The following is an 18,209-nucleotide window of genomic DNA, read 5'->3' as shown; positions in this document are numbered from 1 at the left end:
CAAATGGTTTCTTCCTGATGTCAGTATTCAAGGAAAACACAGAGTAGAAACCTGGTCCATCCTATGAGGAAGTAATGAGGAAAAACTGAAGGTCCAGTTATCTGGTGCACACTTGTGCACTTTCTGGGATCTGACCGGTGAGAGGAACAAGTTGACAACCTATATTGTTCAGGAAATGTGGGTGAAGAGGGAAATATAAGCTGGTAATTGCTGTTGGCATTAAATCAAACAATGTGATATTGGATCATTAGTGAGTATCGTTTAGCATTTGCCATCTGCTTCCTTAATGCTGTGACAAGAGGTCATGGATGCAGCAGGGCCCAGCTTCACCATTGACCCATAAGCAGCAATGTGATGGGCTATTCTCATTCTAATGGGCTGCTGGCTTTCCCAGAGTATGCGGGGTCATCAGTTCTACCTGTGTTATCATTCAGGCCACTCCACACAATGCTGTGCTCTTTGAGGACAAAAAATCCCATCAACTTCATAACATGCAACTGGTACCTGACCATCAAAAAGTCAGGCAGATCAATGCTTGCTTCCCGAGATGTTGTCCTGATTCCTTCATTTTATTGCAATCATCCGTGGAACTTTACTTGACTGGGAAAGAGAAAAGAGACATGACTCCTGGGGGACAGCATTGCACCAACAATATACTAATGTAACACAAATTTTCTCATAGTGTAATCGGAATCATAAACAAAAATATCACTGGGATCTTCAGAGACTTGGACTGATCTGTGGCTTCTACTCTCCTCTCCTGCCTGGGGTTTTCTTTTTTTAACTAAATTTAAGAGTACCCAATTATTTATTTTTCCAATTAAGGGGCAATTTAGCGTGGCCAATCTACCTAACCTGCACATCTTTGGGTTGTGGGGGTGAAACCCACACAGACATGGGGAGAATGTCACGGACAGTGACCCAGGGCCGGGATTCAAACCCGGATCCTCAGCGCTGCAGTCCCAGTGCTAACCAGTGCGCCACATGCCGCCCATGCCTGGGGTTTTCTAAATAAGTATTGTCCGCTAACATGTTCCTTTATAAAATGAGCTTGCCATGCAGATTGAAGAATAATAAATATGGCAAAGCCATGGAAAAGCGAGACTAGAAGAATGCAAGTGATAATTAATTTGATGTCAACCCATCAATGCAACGAGTAAAACTAGTGCTTCTGCCACTAATTCGAGATGGATTCTAGTGTGTGTGTCATTTCTTAAACCTACATTTGCAAAGTAACTGTGTCCAAACCACCTTTTTTTAATACTGCCCTGTACAGTTTCTCAGATAACATCTATTCCCATCTTTTGCTGGACTTTTGTCATCATTCTACACAAATTGCAAATAAATATATAAGCACAATGTTTCAAATCCATTGTTGTGCATTTATTTCACCAGTGTGTGATGTGTGAATGTGATTTTCTGCAGTGCTCGCACTCTGATGTGATTGAACCTACTACTCCTAAGCAGTTCCTTGCGAAAGGAGTTAATGCACTGGCTGACTGCACTGATAACCTATGACTCGAGGCCTCCTTGTGCTGTGCACCATGAGGGCCCTGTATCTGATTCTGCCAGGCCTACTGCTGTCGTGGCTGACTTGTCCAGCCTGCTTCCTGGCACCTGTACTGCCCATTGTGCTTAATAGGCTGGATGTGGGCCTGGATTTGCTCCTATGTCCCCTGACGTCTGTGCAGTTATTCTTCTACTTGCCAGAGATGGTGCTGATAACATAGCATTTTGTGAAGTGTCGGTTTGCTTAGGTATACCGGCTGTGGCTGTCATCTCTCCCAGTTTCAGGAATATACACAAGTGAACAAAAATATCACAGACTGCAATTATCACCTTTAAGCACAACTTTATTTATTTGTTCAAGGGATGTGGGTATTGCTGACTAGGCCAGCACTTGTTGCCCATCCCTAATTGCTCTTGAGAAGGTGGTGGTGAGCTGAACCCACAGTGCTGTTATGAAGGAAGTTCCAGGATTTTAACCCAGCGACAGTGAAGGAACAGCAATATATTTCCAAGTCAGGGTGGTGAGTGACTTGGTGGGGAACTTGCAGGTGGTGATGTTCCCATGCATCTGCTGCCCTGTCCTTCCAAATGTAGTGGTTGTGGGTTTGGAGGATGGTGTCTAAGCTCGGTGAGTTCCTGCAGTGCATCTTCCATTGCAATAAGATGCAACTGCAGTTGAGTGCCTGTCTGTGACAGTCACCCAGCAGAACATGGCAGGACATGAGTATTATGGTGCTTGCTGTGATGGATCAAACCTGCCTTTGTCATCCCCCACTCCCTCAATGTTCCTACCCAGCTAATTGATTGCAGGGTGGCTTCCTCGAAAACAATCAACTGCTTAAGTTACTTGGGACCAGCAAATGGGTACGGGTGTGTTCTCTCCTATTAATAATGCTGGATTCCTATCATACGGAAAGAAACCCACCACTATGTTTCCAAATATTATCCTTATTGCTAGTTTTATTTCTAAACTGGACTTTTTCTGCTGAACAAGGAAAATTAAGATGGCTGCTACAAGTCATGTGATCATAGGGTTGACCCTCTGACTGGGAGCTAACCCCAGGAGTTTCAAGGTAAAAATAATTATTTTCTTAGTTTTTGGAATGTCACACCTTGTTACGCCTAGAGCTACTCACAGACTCTCATTATACCTGGGAATGTTCAGACCGATTGCAAAGAGATCGACAGAGATTCATTTGCACTTGGTATGCCAACCTTACTCGCAGAATCAGTGGGCCTGTTGAAACGACGGCTTCCCAAAAGTCAGACCATCAACCTAAATGGCTTCCCTTTCAACAACTAATGATTGAAACCTCTTCAGTCTGAAACTAAAGCCAATTAGTTCAACTCCAATTCAATCTATAAGTTTGCAGATGATACGACTGTGGTGGGTCGTACCTCAAACAATGACGAATCAGACTACAAAAGGAAGATAGATCACTTGGTTGCATGGTGTACCGAAAACAACCTCTCTCTAAATGTCGGGAAGACCAAGGAACTGATCATCGACTTCAGGAAGCGTAGCACAACACCGCCCCCCCATCCACATCAATAGCTCCGAAATGGAGATGGTCGATAGCTTTAAGTTCCTGGGGGTCACCATCACCAACAGTCTGTCCTGGTCCACTCACGTTGATGCAACAGTCAAGAAAGCCCAACAACGTCTCTACTTCCTACGGAAGCTAAAGAAATTCGGCATGTCTGCATCGACTCTCACAAATGTCTACAGATGTGCCACAGAGAGCATCCTATCTGGCTGCATTACAGCCTGGTATGGCAACTGCTCGGCCCATGATCGCAAGAAACTGCAGAGTGTGGTGAACTCAGCCCAACGCATCACACAAGCTTGCCACTTCCACATTGAATCTGTCTACACCTCCCGCTGTCTCAGGAAGGCAGACAGCATTGTCAGAGACCCCTCACACCCAGGCATTTCCCTCTTCTAGACCCTTCCATCAGGCAGAAGATACAGAAGCCTGAAGACCCGCACATCCAGACATAGGAACAGCTTCTTCCCCACAGCTGACAGACTTCTCAACGACTCTCCCTTGGACTGATCTGTACCCTGTGAGAACACTATTCACGACGCCCTATGCTGCTCTTGTTTGGCCCTTGTCTGGGCAGCACGGTGGCACTGTGGGTTAGCCCTGTTGCCTCACGGCACTGAGGTCCCAGGTTCGATCCCGGCCCCGGGTCACTGTCCGTGTGGAGTTTGCACATTCTCCCCGTGTCTGCGTGGGTTTTGCCCCCACAACCCAAAGATGTGCCGGCTAGGTGGATTGGCCACGCTAAATTGCCCCTTAATTGGAAAAAATAAATTGGTTACTCTAAATTTTTTTTATTTTAAATTGTTTGGCCCTTGTTCCGCACTGTAGTCAATCACTATTTGTTGATGTACCATTTGTCAATGTACTCTGTCGATTATTCTTTTGTCTACTATGTACGTGCTGTGTATGTTCCCTTGGCCGCAGAAAAATACTTTTCACTGTACTTCGGTACATGTGACAATAAATACCAATCAAATCAATCAATCAATTCCAGACGCTGGATAAACATTCCTTTTGAAGTCATTGTGGAGATGGAAAGTCACATGACCCAAGCCTCTGGCCGCTATGGCAGCTTACTATTACATCTTTGGTTTTCATAGCCAGTCTGCTGTTTTAAGAGACAACGCCAGTTTTCAGCCAGTCGAACTCGGACATTTGCGTGAACAAATTCCCCACTGGACTCTGATTTTGGAATTTGAGACTCGCATGAAACAATTCATGTTTCTGTGGTCCTTGTAAGCCTCCTTTTCTCTCTCCCTCCCTTTTACTGTGTGAATGTGCTGAGGGGGACTTTGCGCACCCTCCTTTCATGGGTTTCGAGAGTGTAAAATAAACAAACCTTCTGAGTTAATCATAACCTGAGTTTGCTGTAGATCAGTAGTAAAATTGGATCACAAAACCCGAAGGGTTGGGAAAACACCGCTTAATCTTTAAAAACTAATTCAAACGCCTTTTGCTGACAGACAGGTGTGAGGAGGAAAGCGGTGCAGTTTGAACTGTCTCCCCTGAACGTAACAAAAACTATCCTGCCCTGTAAGCAGATCAATACTAGAGATATTAATAATATATGGCTATGAAAAGTACACCAAAGAGTATAGGTGCAGCTTGGGGGCAACTGAGGATATGTGAAGCACCATTAAGACTTGTTGCTATGCACACAGGTCTCCTTACACAATTTCTAATTGGGAGTTAATGGACATTCTAAGTGCCATTCAGACAGAGCATTTCTTGTCCTGCTTTAATGATGGCTGGTCAGTACCAAAAGAACCTAACCCAACTGGTTTGCTCCTTCCAGTATTCAAGGAGAGCACTTCTTGTGTTCAGGCCTGTTCACTATCATGGTGGCTTACTGGAGTGTATTTCTTGGGCTCTGACGTCTCTTTCCCGCTCCTGTGGGCCCCAGCTGCTGCTGCATTCACATTTTCTCCCACCTTCGCCCATGACTGTGGTACGAGGGGAAAGGGAAAGGAAATGCCATCAGTTCCAAACAATGCCTCCGCTCTTTGCATCCAGCGCCTATTTGGAAAAGTTGGCTTTTTGTGGCCCTCAATTCCTCTGCTTTATTGCTCCATTAACAGCCGCCTTGGCCTCTCCAGCGCAATTTCAGCTGTTTGAATGGCTTCTAATTGGAGCACAGTCTGTAATGAGGAGTATTGTTTCTTCTGATCCATTGGTGTAAGCATCAAAGTGCATGTTTTAATTCCCCTACTAAAATTCGGAAAACCCATGTATAGTAGCTTCTTTTGAAACCCTCAAAAGCCAAAAGTAATTTTCAAATTAATCCTTCGGTTGCATCAACAGCAATTTCTAAGCTTGTATGTCCAATTTGTGCACATTGTTCTGGAAGTGACCTTGAGCTCCATTGCCTACACTTGTCCAATAACAAGAAGGTAATCAATATTCATCAGATTCCTTTAACTGATTTTGAGCACTGGGTTCCCAGATTTGAAATACTGTGTGCTCTCCACAGGCGTCACTGTTTGGGAACTGATGACGTTTGGTAATAAACCATATGAGGGAATTGCCGTTCGTGAAATCCCTGGTCTCTTGGAGAAAGGTGAACGCTTGCCACAGCCTCATATCTGTACCGTTGATGTCTACATGGTCATGGTAAAATGTAAGTATGTGATTAAAAATAACTTTGAAAGCAACTTGGGAGGATCAATTCTAGAACTTTTTGTTTAATTGCCAGAGAGTGAAGACCAGAGAATTAGATGTAAATAAGTGACAACCCTTGCATAGCACATTGACATTCAGTCAGTTCAATTCCCACTGATCTCCTATTAGTTAATGAAGTGCAATTAAATATTCCGACATTGTTTTCCAATACGATACAAGTAGTTCCGAAGTAAAAAATGCTGAACAGATCATTTTACAGAAAGTAGTCATTTTAATCCAATCATTTATCGCCTTCCGGTTTTATTGCTTGAAGAAGGCAAGTAATCAAATTAATCTATCTAATTTAAATTTTCACGCCCCCTCTTTTGTTAGGAACCCAACATTATTCCTGATCTGCCAAGGTTTTATTGACGGGGACTATGTCAAGATGGTTTATTTCTACAAACCAATTGTTTTCACACACCCATCGAACACCGAGTGGACATTTCCAACATCAGCCATTAATTCCTGGAAAATCATGGAAATGGCAGCAGATTCTGCGCAACGACCCCCTGTCAGGTTTCCTGCTATCCTCCCATCCCAAACTGCTCCAAAATAGGTTGTGAAAAGTAGAAGATCTGGACTTAAGTATTCCTCACACATAAAAAGCATGGCAGGCAAGTCAACAAGGTCCGGTCTCTCAACCAACTAAGTTGGGAGAAACAGAGTTGGAATTATTACTTAGAAATGATATTGGTGTTAACACTACTGCCTCATGGTGCTGAGGACCCGGGTTCGATCCTGGGCCCGGGTCACTGTCCGTATGGAGTTTGCACATTCTCCCCGTGTCTGCGTGGGTCTCACCCCCACAACCCAAAGATGTGCAGGGTAAGTGGATTGGCCACGCTAAATTGCCCCTTAATTGGAAAGAAATGATTTTGGTATGGAGTGCAGAGAATAAAATTAATTCTTAAAAGGGAAGTTGCCTGTGAAGTATAATGTCATAACACCGAATCACAGAATTGTTACAGCGCAGAAGGAACCCATCATGTCTACACCAGCTCTCCAAATGAGTGGTATGACTTGCTGCCAATTCTCTTACCTTATCCCCATAAGCCATATTGTTTCTATTCATATGCTCACCTATTTTTTTTAATTTTAGAGTACCCAATTCTTTTTTTTACAATTAAGGGGCAATTTAGCATGGCCAATCCACCTACCCTGTATTCTTTTGGGTTTGTGGGGGTGAGACCCACGCGGACACGGGGAGAATGTGCAAACGCCACACGGACAGTGACCTGGGGCCGGGATTGAACCCGGGTTCTCGGCACCGTGAGGCAGCAGTGCTAACCACTGTGCCACCCTATTCATATACTCCTCTAATGCCCTCCTGAATGCCTTCATTGAACCTGCCTCCACCACACTTCCAGACAGTGCATTCCAGACTCAAATGACTCGTTGGGTGAAAAAGTTTTTTTCTCACATCACATTTGCTTTTTTTGAAAATCCCTTTGAAATCTGTGCCCTCTCGTTCTTGATCCTTTTCTGAGTGGGAATAGTTGCTACCGATCTACTCTGTCCAGCCCCCTCTGCTTACTAAAGTCTGCTGCTTACTAAAAGAGACTGTATCAGCGCACGTAGAACTTATATTACAGGTGAATCTTAAATGAATAATAAATTTATTCAGCTCACCCCAACCAGTTAAAATGACATTCACATTCAAACAGCAACAACAAAATTAGGAAATGAAATGATCCTAAAAAGCTGATGAGGTGGGCTTTCGGACAAACTCTTGTATTCTATGTGGGTTGTAATGAGAGAGAGTTGAAAAGGTTTACCATGATGATTTTTGTTACAAAGCCCTCTAGCGTATCATCTAAATGGTTATTCTTCACACATTAAAAAAAAAAAATGTTAGAGGGTCTTCACAAAATATCAACAACAGAATGAAAAAGAAACCCAATAGAATTAAATACAGAACCAAGTAAAACAACTCCGTGCCCCCTCCCCCCTATGCATAAATAATAAATTAACACCCCGAGTTAACACAAAGCAACCATAGCAAATATATACACCCCCTCAGATCCCCCAGGGTAAATAAACAAAAATAAAATAGAACCCCTCCCCCCCCGGGTTGCTGCTGCTGACCATTGTCTACCGTTCTGCCAGGAAGTCCAAGAACGGTTGCCACTGCCTAACGGACCCTTGTACCGATCCCCTTAAGGCGAATTTCACCCTCTCCAATTTAATAAACCCCACCATATCGTTCATCCAGGATTCCACGCTTGGGGGCCTCGCATCCTTCCACTGAAGAAGAATCCTTCGCCGGGCTACCAGGGACGCAAATGCCAGAATTCCGGCCTCTTTCGCCTCCTGCACTCCCGGCTCCCCTGCAACCCCAAATATTGCGAGCCCCCAGCCCGGTTTGACCCTGGATCCTACCACTCCCGACACCGTCCTCGCTACGCCCTTCCAAAATTGCTCCAGCGCTGGGCATGCCCAGAACATGTGGGTGTGGTTTGCTGGGCTCCCTGAGCACCTAACACACCTGTCCTCACCCCCAAAAAACCGGCTCATCCTTGTCCAGGTCATGTGTGCCCTGTGCAGCATCTTAAACTGTATGAGGCTGAGCCTCGCACACGAAGAGGAAGAGTTCACCCTCCCTAGGGCATCTGCCCACGTCCCCTCTTCGATCTCCTCTCCCAACTCCTCCTCCCACTTACCTTTCAACTCCACCACCGAGGCCTCCTCCTCCTCCTGCATCACCTGGTAAGTTGCCGCGATCTTCCCCACTCCAACCCACCCCCCCCCGAGAGCACCCTGTCCTGTACTGTGCGTGGCCGCAGCCGCGGGAATTCCACCACTGGCCGCCTGGCAAACGCCCTTACCTGTAAATATCTGAAGGTGTTCCCCGGGGGGAGCCCATACTTCTCCTCCAGTTCACCCAGGCTCGCGAGGTTTCCGTCCACAAACAGGTCCCCCAACCTCCTTATCCCTGCCCTGTGCCACCCCAAAAACCCTCCATCTATTCTCCCTGGGACAAACTGGTGGTTCCCCCGTATTGCGGTCCACACCGAGGCCCCAACTTCCCCCCTGTGCCGCCTCCACTGCCCCCAGTTTTGAGGGTAGCCGCCACTACCGGGCTCGTGGTATACCTCATTGGAGGGAGCGGCAGCGGCGCCGTTGCCAGCACCTCCAGACTTGTACCCTCACAAGACGCCGTCTCCAGCCTCTTCCATGCAGCCCCCTCCATCACTCACTTGCGCACCATCGCCACATTGGCGGCCCAGTAGTACCCACAGAGGTTGGGCAGTGCCAGCCCCCCTCATCCCTATTCCGCTCCAGGAACACCCTTCCCACCCTCTGAGTCCCTCGCGCCCACACAAACCCCGTTATGCTCCTGTTGACCTGCCTAAAGAAGGCCTTTGGGATAAACATGGGGAGGCACTGGAACAGGAACAAAAACCTTGGGAGCACAGTCATCTTAACTGACTGCACCCTACCCGCCAGGGACAGCGGCAGCACGTCCCACCTCTTGAACGCCTCCTCCATTTGCTCCACCAGCCTTGTGAAATTAAGTCTATGCAGGGCCCCCCAGCTCCTGGCCACCTGGACCTCCAAATACCTGAAGCTCCTCTCCGCCCTTTTTAGTGGGAGCTCGCCAATCCCCCTCTCCTGGTCCCCTGGGTGAACCACGAACAACTCGCTCTTCCCCATGTTGAGCTTGTACCCTGAGAAATCCCCGAACTTCCTGAGGATCCTCATTACCTCCGGCATTCCCCCCGCCGGGTCCGCCACATATAGCAGCAAGTCGTCCGCATAGAGCGACACCCTATGCTCCTCCCCACCCCGCACCAACCCCCTCCAGTTCCTCGACTCCTCAGTGCCATAGCCAGCGGTTCAATCGCCAGTGCGAAGAGCAGGGGGGACAGGGGACACCCCTGCCTCGTCCCTCGATGCAACCGAAAGTACTCAGACCTCCTCCTGTTTGTGGCCACACTCGCCATCGGGACCTCATACAACAGCCTAACCCACCTGACGAACCCCTCCCCAAACCCGAACCTCTTCAGCACCTCCCACAAGTACCCCCACTCTACCCTATCGAAGGCCTTCTCAGCGTCCATTGACACCACTATCTCCGCCTCCCCCTCCCTCGCCGGCATCATAATAATGTTCAGGAGCCTCCGCGCATTCGCGTTCAACTGCCTCCCCTTCACGAACCCCATCTGGTCTTCGTGGATCACCTGCGGCACTCAATCCTCGTGGCTAAGACCTTCGCCAGCACCTTGGCATCTACATTTAACAACGAAATCGGCCTGTAAGACCCACACTGCAGGGGATCCTTGTCCCGCTTCAGGATCAAGGAGATCAGTGCCCGGGACATCGTCGGGGGCAAGGCCCCCCCCTCCCTTGCCTCATTGAAGGTCCTAACTAGCAACGGGCCCAACAGGTCCACATATTTCTTGTAGAATTCGACCGGGTAACCGTCCGGCCCCGTGCCTTCCCCGCCTGCATGCTCCCTATCCCTTTGGCCAGCTCCTCCAGCCCAATCGGGGCCCCCAATCCCGCTACCAGTCCCTCCTCCACCTTCGGAAACCTCACTTGGTCCAGAAAACGGCCGATCCCTCCCTCCTCCCGTGGGGGCTCGGGCCGATACAATTCCTCATAAAAGTCCCTGAAGACCCCATTGATGTCAACCCCACTCCACACCACACTCCCTCCCCTATCCTTAACTCCCCCGATCTCCCGAGCTGCGTCCCGCTTCCGAAGCTGATGAGCCAGCATCCGACTTGCCTTTTCCCCATACTCTTAAATCGCCCCCTGGGCCTTCCTCCACTGCACCTCCGCCTTCCTGGTGGTCAACAGGTCGAATTCGGCCTGGAGGCTACGCCTCTTCCTCAACAGTCCCTCCTCCGGCACCTCCGCATACCTCCTGTCTACCCTCACCATCTCCCCCACCAGCCTCTACCTCTCCCTCTGCTCTGTCCTCTCCTTGTGGGCCCTAATGGAGATCAACTCTCCCCTAACCACCGCCTTCAGCGCCTCCCATACCATCCCCACTCGGACCTCCCCATTATCGTTGGCCTCCAGGTATCTCTCTATGCTTCCTCGGACCCGCTCACTCACCTCCTCATCCGCCAGCAGCCCCACCTCCAAGTGCCACAACGGGCTCTGGTCCCTCTCCTCCCCCAGCTCTAGGTCTACCCAATGCGGGGCGTGATCCGAAATGGCTATCGCAGAGTACTCGGTATCCTCTACTCTCGCTATCAGCGCCCTACTCATAAAAAAGTAGTAGATCCGGGAATAAGCCTTATGAACATGCGAGAAGAATGAGAATTCCCTAGCCCCCGGCCTTGCAAATCTCCAAGGGTCCACCCCTCCCATCTGGTCCATAAACCCCCTCAGCACCTTAGCCGCCGCCGGCTTCCTACCCGTCCTAGACCTGGAGCGGTCCAGTGCTGGATCGAATGCCGTGTTAAAGTCCCCCCCCCCCCCCCATTATCAGGCCCCCCACTTCCAAGTCTGGGATCCGACCCAACATGCGCCGCATAAAACCCGCATCGTCCCAGTTCGGGGCATACACATTGACCAGCACCACCCTCTCCCCTTGCAGCTTACCACTTACCATTACATACCTGCCGCCATTGTCTGTCACAGTGCTCGACGCCTTGAACGACACCCTGTTCCCCACCAAGATTGCCACCCCCTGATTTTTGGCATCCAACCCTGAGTGGAACACCTGACCTACCCACCCTTTCCTCAATCTTACCTGGTCTGCCACCTTCGGGTGTGTCTCCTGGAGCATGACCACATCCGCCTTCAGCCCCTTCAGGTGCGCAAACACGCGGGCCCGCTTGACCGGCCCATTCAGTCCCCTTACATTCCAGGTTATCAGTCAGATCGGGGGGGCTACCCATCCCCCGCCCCCGCCGACTAGCCATAACCCCTCCTTTTTTTTTTTATATAAATAATATTTTATTGAAAATTTTTGGTCAACCAACACAGTACATTGTGCATCCTTTACACAACATTATAACAATACAGATAATAATGACCTTTTTTATTTAAACAAGAACAAAAGAAAACAACAACAAATAAATAAATATTAAATAACAAAAATAAAAACTAGCCCTAATTGGCAACTGCCTTGTCTCAGGCCACCCCCCCCCCCCCCCCCCCCCAAGTCCTGGGCTGCTGCTGCTGCCTTCTTTTTTCCCCCATCTATCTTTCCGCAAGATATTCGACGAACGGTTGCCACCGCCTGGTAAACCCTTGAGCCGACCCCCTTAGGACGAACTTAATCCGCTCTAACTTTATGAACCCCGCCATATCATTTATCCAGGTCTCCACCCCCGGGGGCTTGGCTTCTTTCCACATTAGCAATATCCTGCGCCGGGCTACTAGGGACGCAAAGGCCAAAACATCGGCCTCTCTCGCCTCCTGCACTCCCGGCTCTTGTGCAACCCCAAATATAGCCAACCCCCAGCTTGGTTCGACCCGGACTCCTACTACTTTCGAAAGCACCTTTGTCACCCCCATCCAAAACCCCTGTAGTGCCGGGCATGACCAAAACATATGGGTATGATTCGCTGGGCTTCTCGAGCACCTCGCACACCTATCCTCCACCCCAAAAAATTTACTGAGCCGTGTTCCAGTCATATGTGCCCTGTGTAATACCTTAAACTGAATCAGGCTTAGCCTGGCGCACGAGGACGACGAGTTTACCCTGTTTAGGGCATCTGCCCACAGCCCCTCCTCGATCTCCTCCCCTAGCTCTTCTTCCCATTTCCCTTTTAGTTCGTCCACCATAGTCTCCCCTTCATCCCTCATTTCCCTATATATATCCGACACCTTACCGTCCCCCACCCATTTCTTCGAGATGACTCTGTCCTGCACCTCTTGTGTCGGGAGCTGCGGGAATTCCCTCACCTGTTGCCTCGCAAAAGCCCTCAATTGCATGTACCTGAATGCATTCCCTTGGGGCAACCCATATTTCTCAGTCAGCGCTCCCAGACTCGCGAACTTCCCATCCACAAATAGATCTTTCAATTGCGTTATACCTGCTCTTTGCCACATTCCATATCCCCCATCCATTCCCCCCGGGGCAAACCTATGGTTGTTTCTTATCGGGGACCCCCCCAATGCTCCGGTCTTTCCCCTATGTCGTCTCCACTGTCCCCAAACCTTCAGTGTAGCTACCACCACCGGACTCGTGGTATAGTTCCTTGGTGAGAACGGCAATGGGGCTGTCACCATAGCCTGCAGGCTGGTCCCCCTACAGGACGCCCTCTCTAATCTCTTCCACGCCGCTCCTTCCTCCTCTCCCATCCACTTACTCACCATTGAAATATTAGCGGCCCAATAATACTCACTTAGGCTCGGTAGTGCCAGCCCCCCCCTATCCCTACTACGCTGTAAGAATCCCTTCCTCACTCTCGGAGTCTTCCCGGCCCAAACAAAACCCATGATACTCTTTTCTATCCTTTTGAAAAAAGCCTTCGTGATCACCACCGGGAGGCACTGAAACACAAAGAGGAATCTCGGGAGGACCACCATCTTAACCGCCTGCACCCTCCCTGCCATTGACAATGCTACCATATCCCATCTCTTGAAATCTTCCTCCATCTGTTCCACCAACCGCGTCAAATTTAGCCTGTGCAATGTGCCCCAATTCTTAGCTATCTGGATCCCCAGGTAACGAAAGTCTCTTGTTACCTTCCTCAACGGTAGGTCTTCTATTTCTCTACTCTGCTCCCCTGGATGCACCACAAACAGCTCACTCTTCCCCATGTTCAATTTATACCCTGAAAAATCCCCAAACTCCCCAAGTATCCGCATTATTTCTGGCATCCCCTCCGCTGGATCCGCCACATATAGTAGCAGATCATCCGCATATAAAGATACCCGGTGTTCTTCTCCTCCCCTAAGTATTCCCCTCCATCTCTTGGAACCTCTCAGCGCTATCGCCAGGGGCTCAATCGCCAGTGCAAACAGTAATGGGGACAGAGGACATCCCTGCCTTGTCCCTCTATGGAGCCGAAAATATGCCGATCCCCGTCCATTCGTGACCACACTCGCCACTGGGGCCCTATACAACAGCTGCATCCATCTAACATACCCCTCTCCAAACCCAAATCTCCTCAACACCTCCCACAGATAATCCCATTCCACTCTATCAAATGCTTTCTCGGCATCCATCGCCACTACTATCTCCGTTTCACCCTCTGGTGGGGCCATCATCATTACCCCTAACAGCCTCCGTATATTCGTGTTCAGCTGTCTCCCCTTCACAAACCCAGTTTGGTCCTCATGAACCACCCCCGGGACACATTCCTCTATTCTCATTGCCATTACCTTGGCCAGGACCTTGGCATCCACATTGAGGAGGGAAATTGGTCTGTAGGACCCGCATTGTAGCGGATCCTTTTCCTTCTTTAAGAGAAGCGATATCGTTGCTTCTGACATAGTCGGGGGCAGTTGTCCCCTTTCCTTTGCCTCGTTAAAGGTCCTCGTCAGTAGCGGGGCGAGCAAGTCCAAATATTTTCTGTAAAATTCAACTGGGAATCCGTCCGGTCCCGGGGCCTTTCCCGTCTGCATGTTCCTAATTCCTTTCACCACTTCTTCTACCGTGATCTGTGCTCCCAGTCCTACCCTTTCCTGCTCTTCCACCTTGGGAATTTCCAGCCGATCCAAAAAATCCATCATTCTCTCCCTCCCATCCGGGGGTTGAGCTTCATACAATTTTTTATAAAATGTCTTGAACACTTCGTTCACTCTCTCCGCTCCCCGCTCCGTCTCTCCTTCCTCGTCCCTCACCCCCCCTATTTCCCTCGCTGCTCCCCTTTTCCTCAATTGGTGTGCCAGCAATCTGCTCGCCTTCTCTCCATATTCATACTGTACACCCTGCGCCTTCCTCCATTGTGCCTCTGCAGTGCCTGTAGTCAGCAAGTCAAATTCCACATGCAGCCTTTGCCTTTCCCTGTACAGTCCCTCCTCCGGTGCTTCCGCATATTGTCTATCCACCCTCAAAAGTTCTTGCAGCAACCGCTCCCGTTCCTTACTCTCCTGCTTCCCTTTATGTGTCCTTATTGATATCAGCTCCCCCCTAACCACCGCCTTCAACGCCTCCCAGACCACTCCCACCTGAACCTCCCCATTGTCATTGAGTTCCAAGTACTTTTCAATGCATCCCCTCACCCTTAGGCACACCCCCTCATCCGCCATTAGTCCCATGTCCATTCTCCAGGGTGGGCGCCCTCTTGTTTCCTCCCCTATCTCCAAGTCTACCCAGTGTGGGGCATGATCCGAAATGGCTATAGCCGTATATTCCGTTCCCCTCACCCTCGGGATCAATGCCCTACCCAACACAAAAAAGTCTATGCGTGAATAGACTTTATGGACATAGGAGAAAAACGAGAACTCCTTACTCCTAGGTCTACTGAATCTCCACGGGTCCACCCCTCCCATCTGCTCCATAAAATCCTTAAGCACCTTGGCTGCTGCCGGCCTCCTACCAGTCCTGGACTTCGACCTATCCAGCCTTGGTTCCAACACCGTGTTAAAGTCTCCCCCCATTATCAGCTTTCCGGTCTCTAGGTCTGGGATGCGTCCTAGCATTCGCCTCATAAAGTTGGCATCGTCCCAATTCGGGGCATACACGTTTACCAAAACCACCATCTCTCCCTGTAATTTGCCACTCACCATCACGTATCTGCCCCCGTTATCCGCCACTATAGTCTTCGCCTCGAACATTACCCGCTTCCCCACTAATATAGCCACCCCCCTGTTTTTCGCATCCAGCCCCGAATGGAACACCTGCCCCACCCATCCTTTGCGCAACCTAACCTGGTCTATCAGTTTCAGGTGCGTTTCCTGTAGCATAACCACATCTGCTTTAAGTTTCTTAAGGTGTGCGAGTACTCGTGCCCTCTTCATCGGCCCGTTAAGCCCCCTCACGTTCCACGTGATCAGCCGAGTTGGGGGGCTTCCCACCCCCCCCCCTTGCCGGTTAGCCATCATCTTTTTCCAGCTTCTCACCCAGTTCCCACGCAGCTGTATCTCTCCCAGACGGTGCCCCCCCGCCCATCCTTTCCCGTACCCACTCCCCCCTTTCCCCAGCAGCAGCAACCCAGTAATTCCCCCCTCCCGCCGCCCCCCCCTGCTAGACCCCCCGCTAGCGTAATTACTCCCCCCATGTTGCTCCCAGAATTCAGCAAACTCTGGCTGACCTCGGCTTCCCCCCGTGATCACGGCTCGCACCGTGCGACGCCCCCTCCTTCCTGCTTCTCTATTCCCGCCATAATTATCATAGCGCGGGAACCAAGCCCGCGCCTCTCCCTCGGCCCCGCCTCCCATGGCCAACGCCCCATCTCCTCTCCCTCCCCACCTCCCCCCATCACCACCTGTGGGAGAAAGAAAAGTTACCATACCGCAGGATTAAAACATAAAACCCCTCTTCGCCCCCCCCCATTCGCCCCACCACTTTGTCCAAACGTTCATTTTCATAATCCAATCATTCCAATTTTTCTTCTACAATAAAAGTCCACGCTTCATCCGCCGTTTCAAAGTAGTGGTGCCTCCCTTGATATGTGACCCACAGTCTTGCCGGTTGCAGCATTCCAAATTTTATCTTCTTTTTGTGAAGTACCGCTTTGGCCCGATTAAAGCTCGCCCTCCTTCTCGCCACCTCCGCACTCCAATCTTGATAAACGCGGATCACCGCGTTCTCCCATTTACTGCTCCGAGTTTTCTTCGCCCATCTAAGGACCATTTCTCTATCCTTAAAACGGAGGAATCTCACCACTATGGCTCTGGGAGTTTCTCCTGCTCTCGATCCTCGCACCATAACTCGGTATGCTCCCTCCACCTCCAACGGACCCGTCGGGGCCTCCGCTCCCATTAACGAGTGCAGCATCGTGCTCACATATGCCCCGACGTCCGCCCCCTCCACACCTTCAGGAAGGCCAAGAATCCTCAAGTTGTTCTTCCTTGCGTTGTTTTCCAGTGCCTCCAACCTCTCCACACATCGTTTATGGTGTGCCTCCTGTATCTCCGACTTCACCACCAGGCCCTGTATGTCGTTTTCATTTTCTGCTGCTTTCGCCTTCACGACCCGAAGCTCCTGCTCCTGGGTCTTTTGTTCCTCTTTCAGCCCTTCGATCGCCTGTAATATCGGGGCCAACAACTCTTTCTTCATTTCCTTTTTTATCTCCTCCACGCAGCGTTTCAAGAACTCTTGTTGTTCAGGGCCCCATATGAAACTGCCACCTTCCGACGCCATCTTGGTTTCTGCTTGCCTTCCTTGCCGTTGTTCCAAAGGATCCGCTGCAATCCGGCCACTTTCCTCTCCTTTTTCCATCCGTGTCCAGGGGGAACCCCCTTCTGGTTTACCGCACAGTGTTTTTAGCCGTTAAAATTGCCGTTGGGGCTCCTATCAAGAGCCCAAAAGTCCGTTCCACCGGGAGCTGCCGAAACGTGCGACTCAGCTGGTCATCGCCGCACCCGGAAGTCCATAACCCCTCCTTGGCCAGTCACGCGCCCGCACTCCATGCCCGGCCCGTTCCCCACGGCCGCAGACCCCCCTCCAAACCCCCTCTACTCGCTCCAGCTCCCCCTTGACCATAGCAGCAGCAACCCCCCTCCCCAGCTAGGATCCCTCCTAGCTGCTTTACTCCCCCCATTGCACTCCCGCAAGTCAGCTGACTCCTGCTGACCCCGGCTTCTCCCGCCTCTCCTTCGATTCCTCCCATTGTGGGACATATCCTCCTCCTCCATTACCCATCCATAGGCTCTCCGCCTCCCCCTTCCATCCGAAGCGCGGGAAACAACCCTCACTTCCCCGCCCCCTCCAGCCTTCAGCGCGGGAAAAAGCCCGCGCTTTCCACCTGCCCGGCCCTGCCACCTCTGTCGCCGTTCCTTTTACAGGCCCAGTCCCCTCACCCCCGACTCGGGACTCCCCCTCCCCCGCGGGGCCCCATCCCCCCTACCGGCCATCCACCCCTACTCTATTTACTTACCCCCCTCCAAGAGCCCTCCCGACAGACCCAACCAAAACAATGCCCAACCCACCCTAACCACCCTCATCAAACCAAACAGAAATAAGAGCAAAGAACCCCCCCTCAAAGTGTAACACCCCAACAGCAATCCCCGACCACCCTTCCTGACCCTCAGTCTGTGTCCAGCTTCTCGGCCTGGACAAAGGCCCACGCCTCCTCCGGAGACTCAAAATAATGGTGCCGGTCCTTGTAGGTGACCCACAGTTGCGCTGGCTGCAGCATGCCAAACTTCACCCCCTTCCTGTGCAGCACCGCCTTCGCTCGATTGTACCCGGCCCTCCTCTTCGCCACCTCCGCACTCCTGTCCTGATATATCCGAACCTCCGCGTTCTCCCACCTGCTGCTCCTCTCCTTCTTGGCCCACCTGAGCACACACTCCCGATCAGCGAACCGATGGAACCGCACCAGCACCGCCCGCGGAGGCTCGTTAGCCTTGGGCCTCCTCGCCAGCACTCTATGGGCCCCTTCCAGCTCCAGGGACCCCTGGAAGGACCCCGCT

General features: G+C 50.7%; 1 protein-coding gene across 3 annotated transcripts in view; it reads left to right on the top strand.

The window, feature by feature from the left end:
• Window positions 1-18,209, top strand: part of LOC140405441 (receptor tyrosine-protein kinase erbB-4-like) — a 198,812-nt gene that overhangs the window by 169,358 nt on the left and 11,245 nt on the right. For all 3 annotated transcript variants that reach the window (XM_072493856.1, XM_072493854.1, XM_072493855.1), the window contains one exon: window positions 5,527-5,673. In XM_072493856.1, the coding sequence (XP_072349957.1) occupies window positions 5,527-5,673 (147 nt within the window). The remainder of the gene's footprint in view (window positions 1-5,526; window positions 5,674-18,209) is intronic.

The sequence above is a fragment of the Scyliorhinus torazame genome, chromosome X (assembly GCF_047496885.1).
Source record: "Scyliorhinus torazame isolate Kashiwa2021f chromosome X, sScyTor2.1, whole genome shotgun sequence".
Lineage (NCBI taxonomy): Eukaryota > Metazoa > Chordata > Chondrichthyes > Carcharhiniformes > Scyliorhinidae > Scyliorhinus > Scyliorhinus torazame.
Note: the sequence above shows the minus strand (reverse complement) of the source record. Positions and strands in the feature narration are given on the sequence as shown.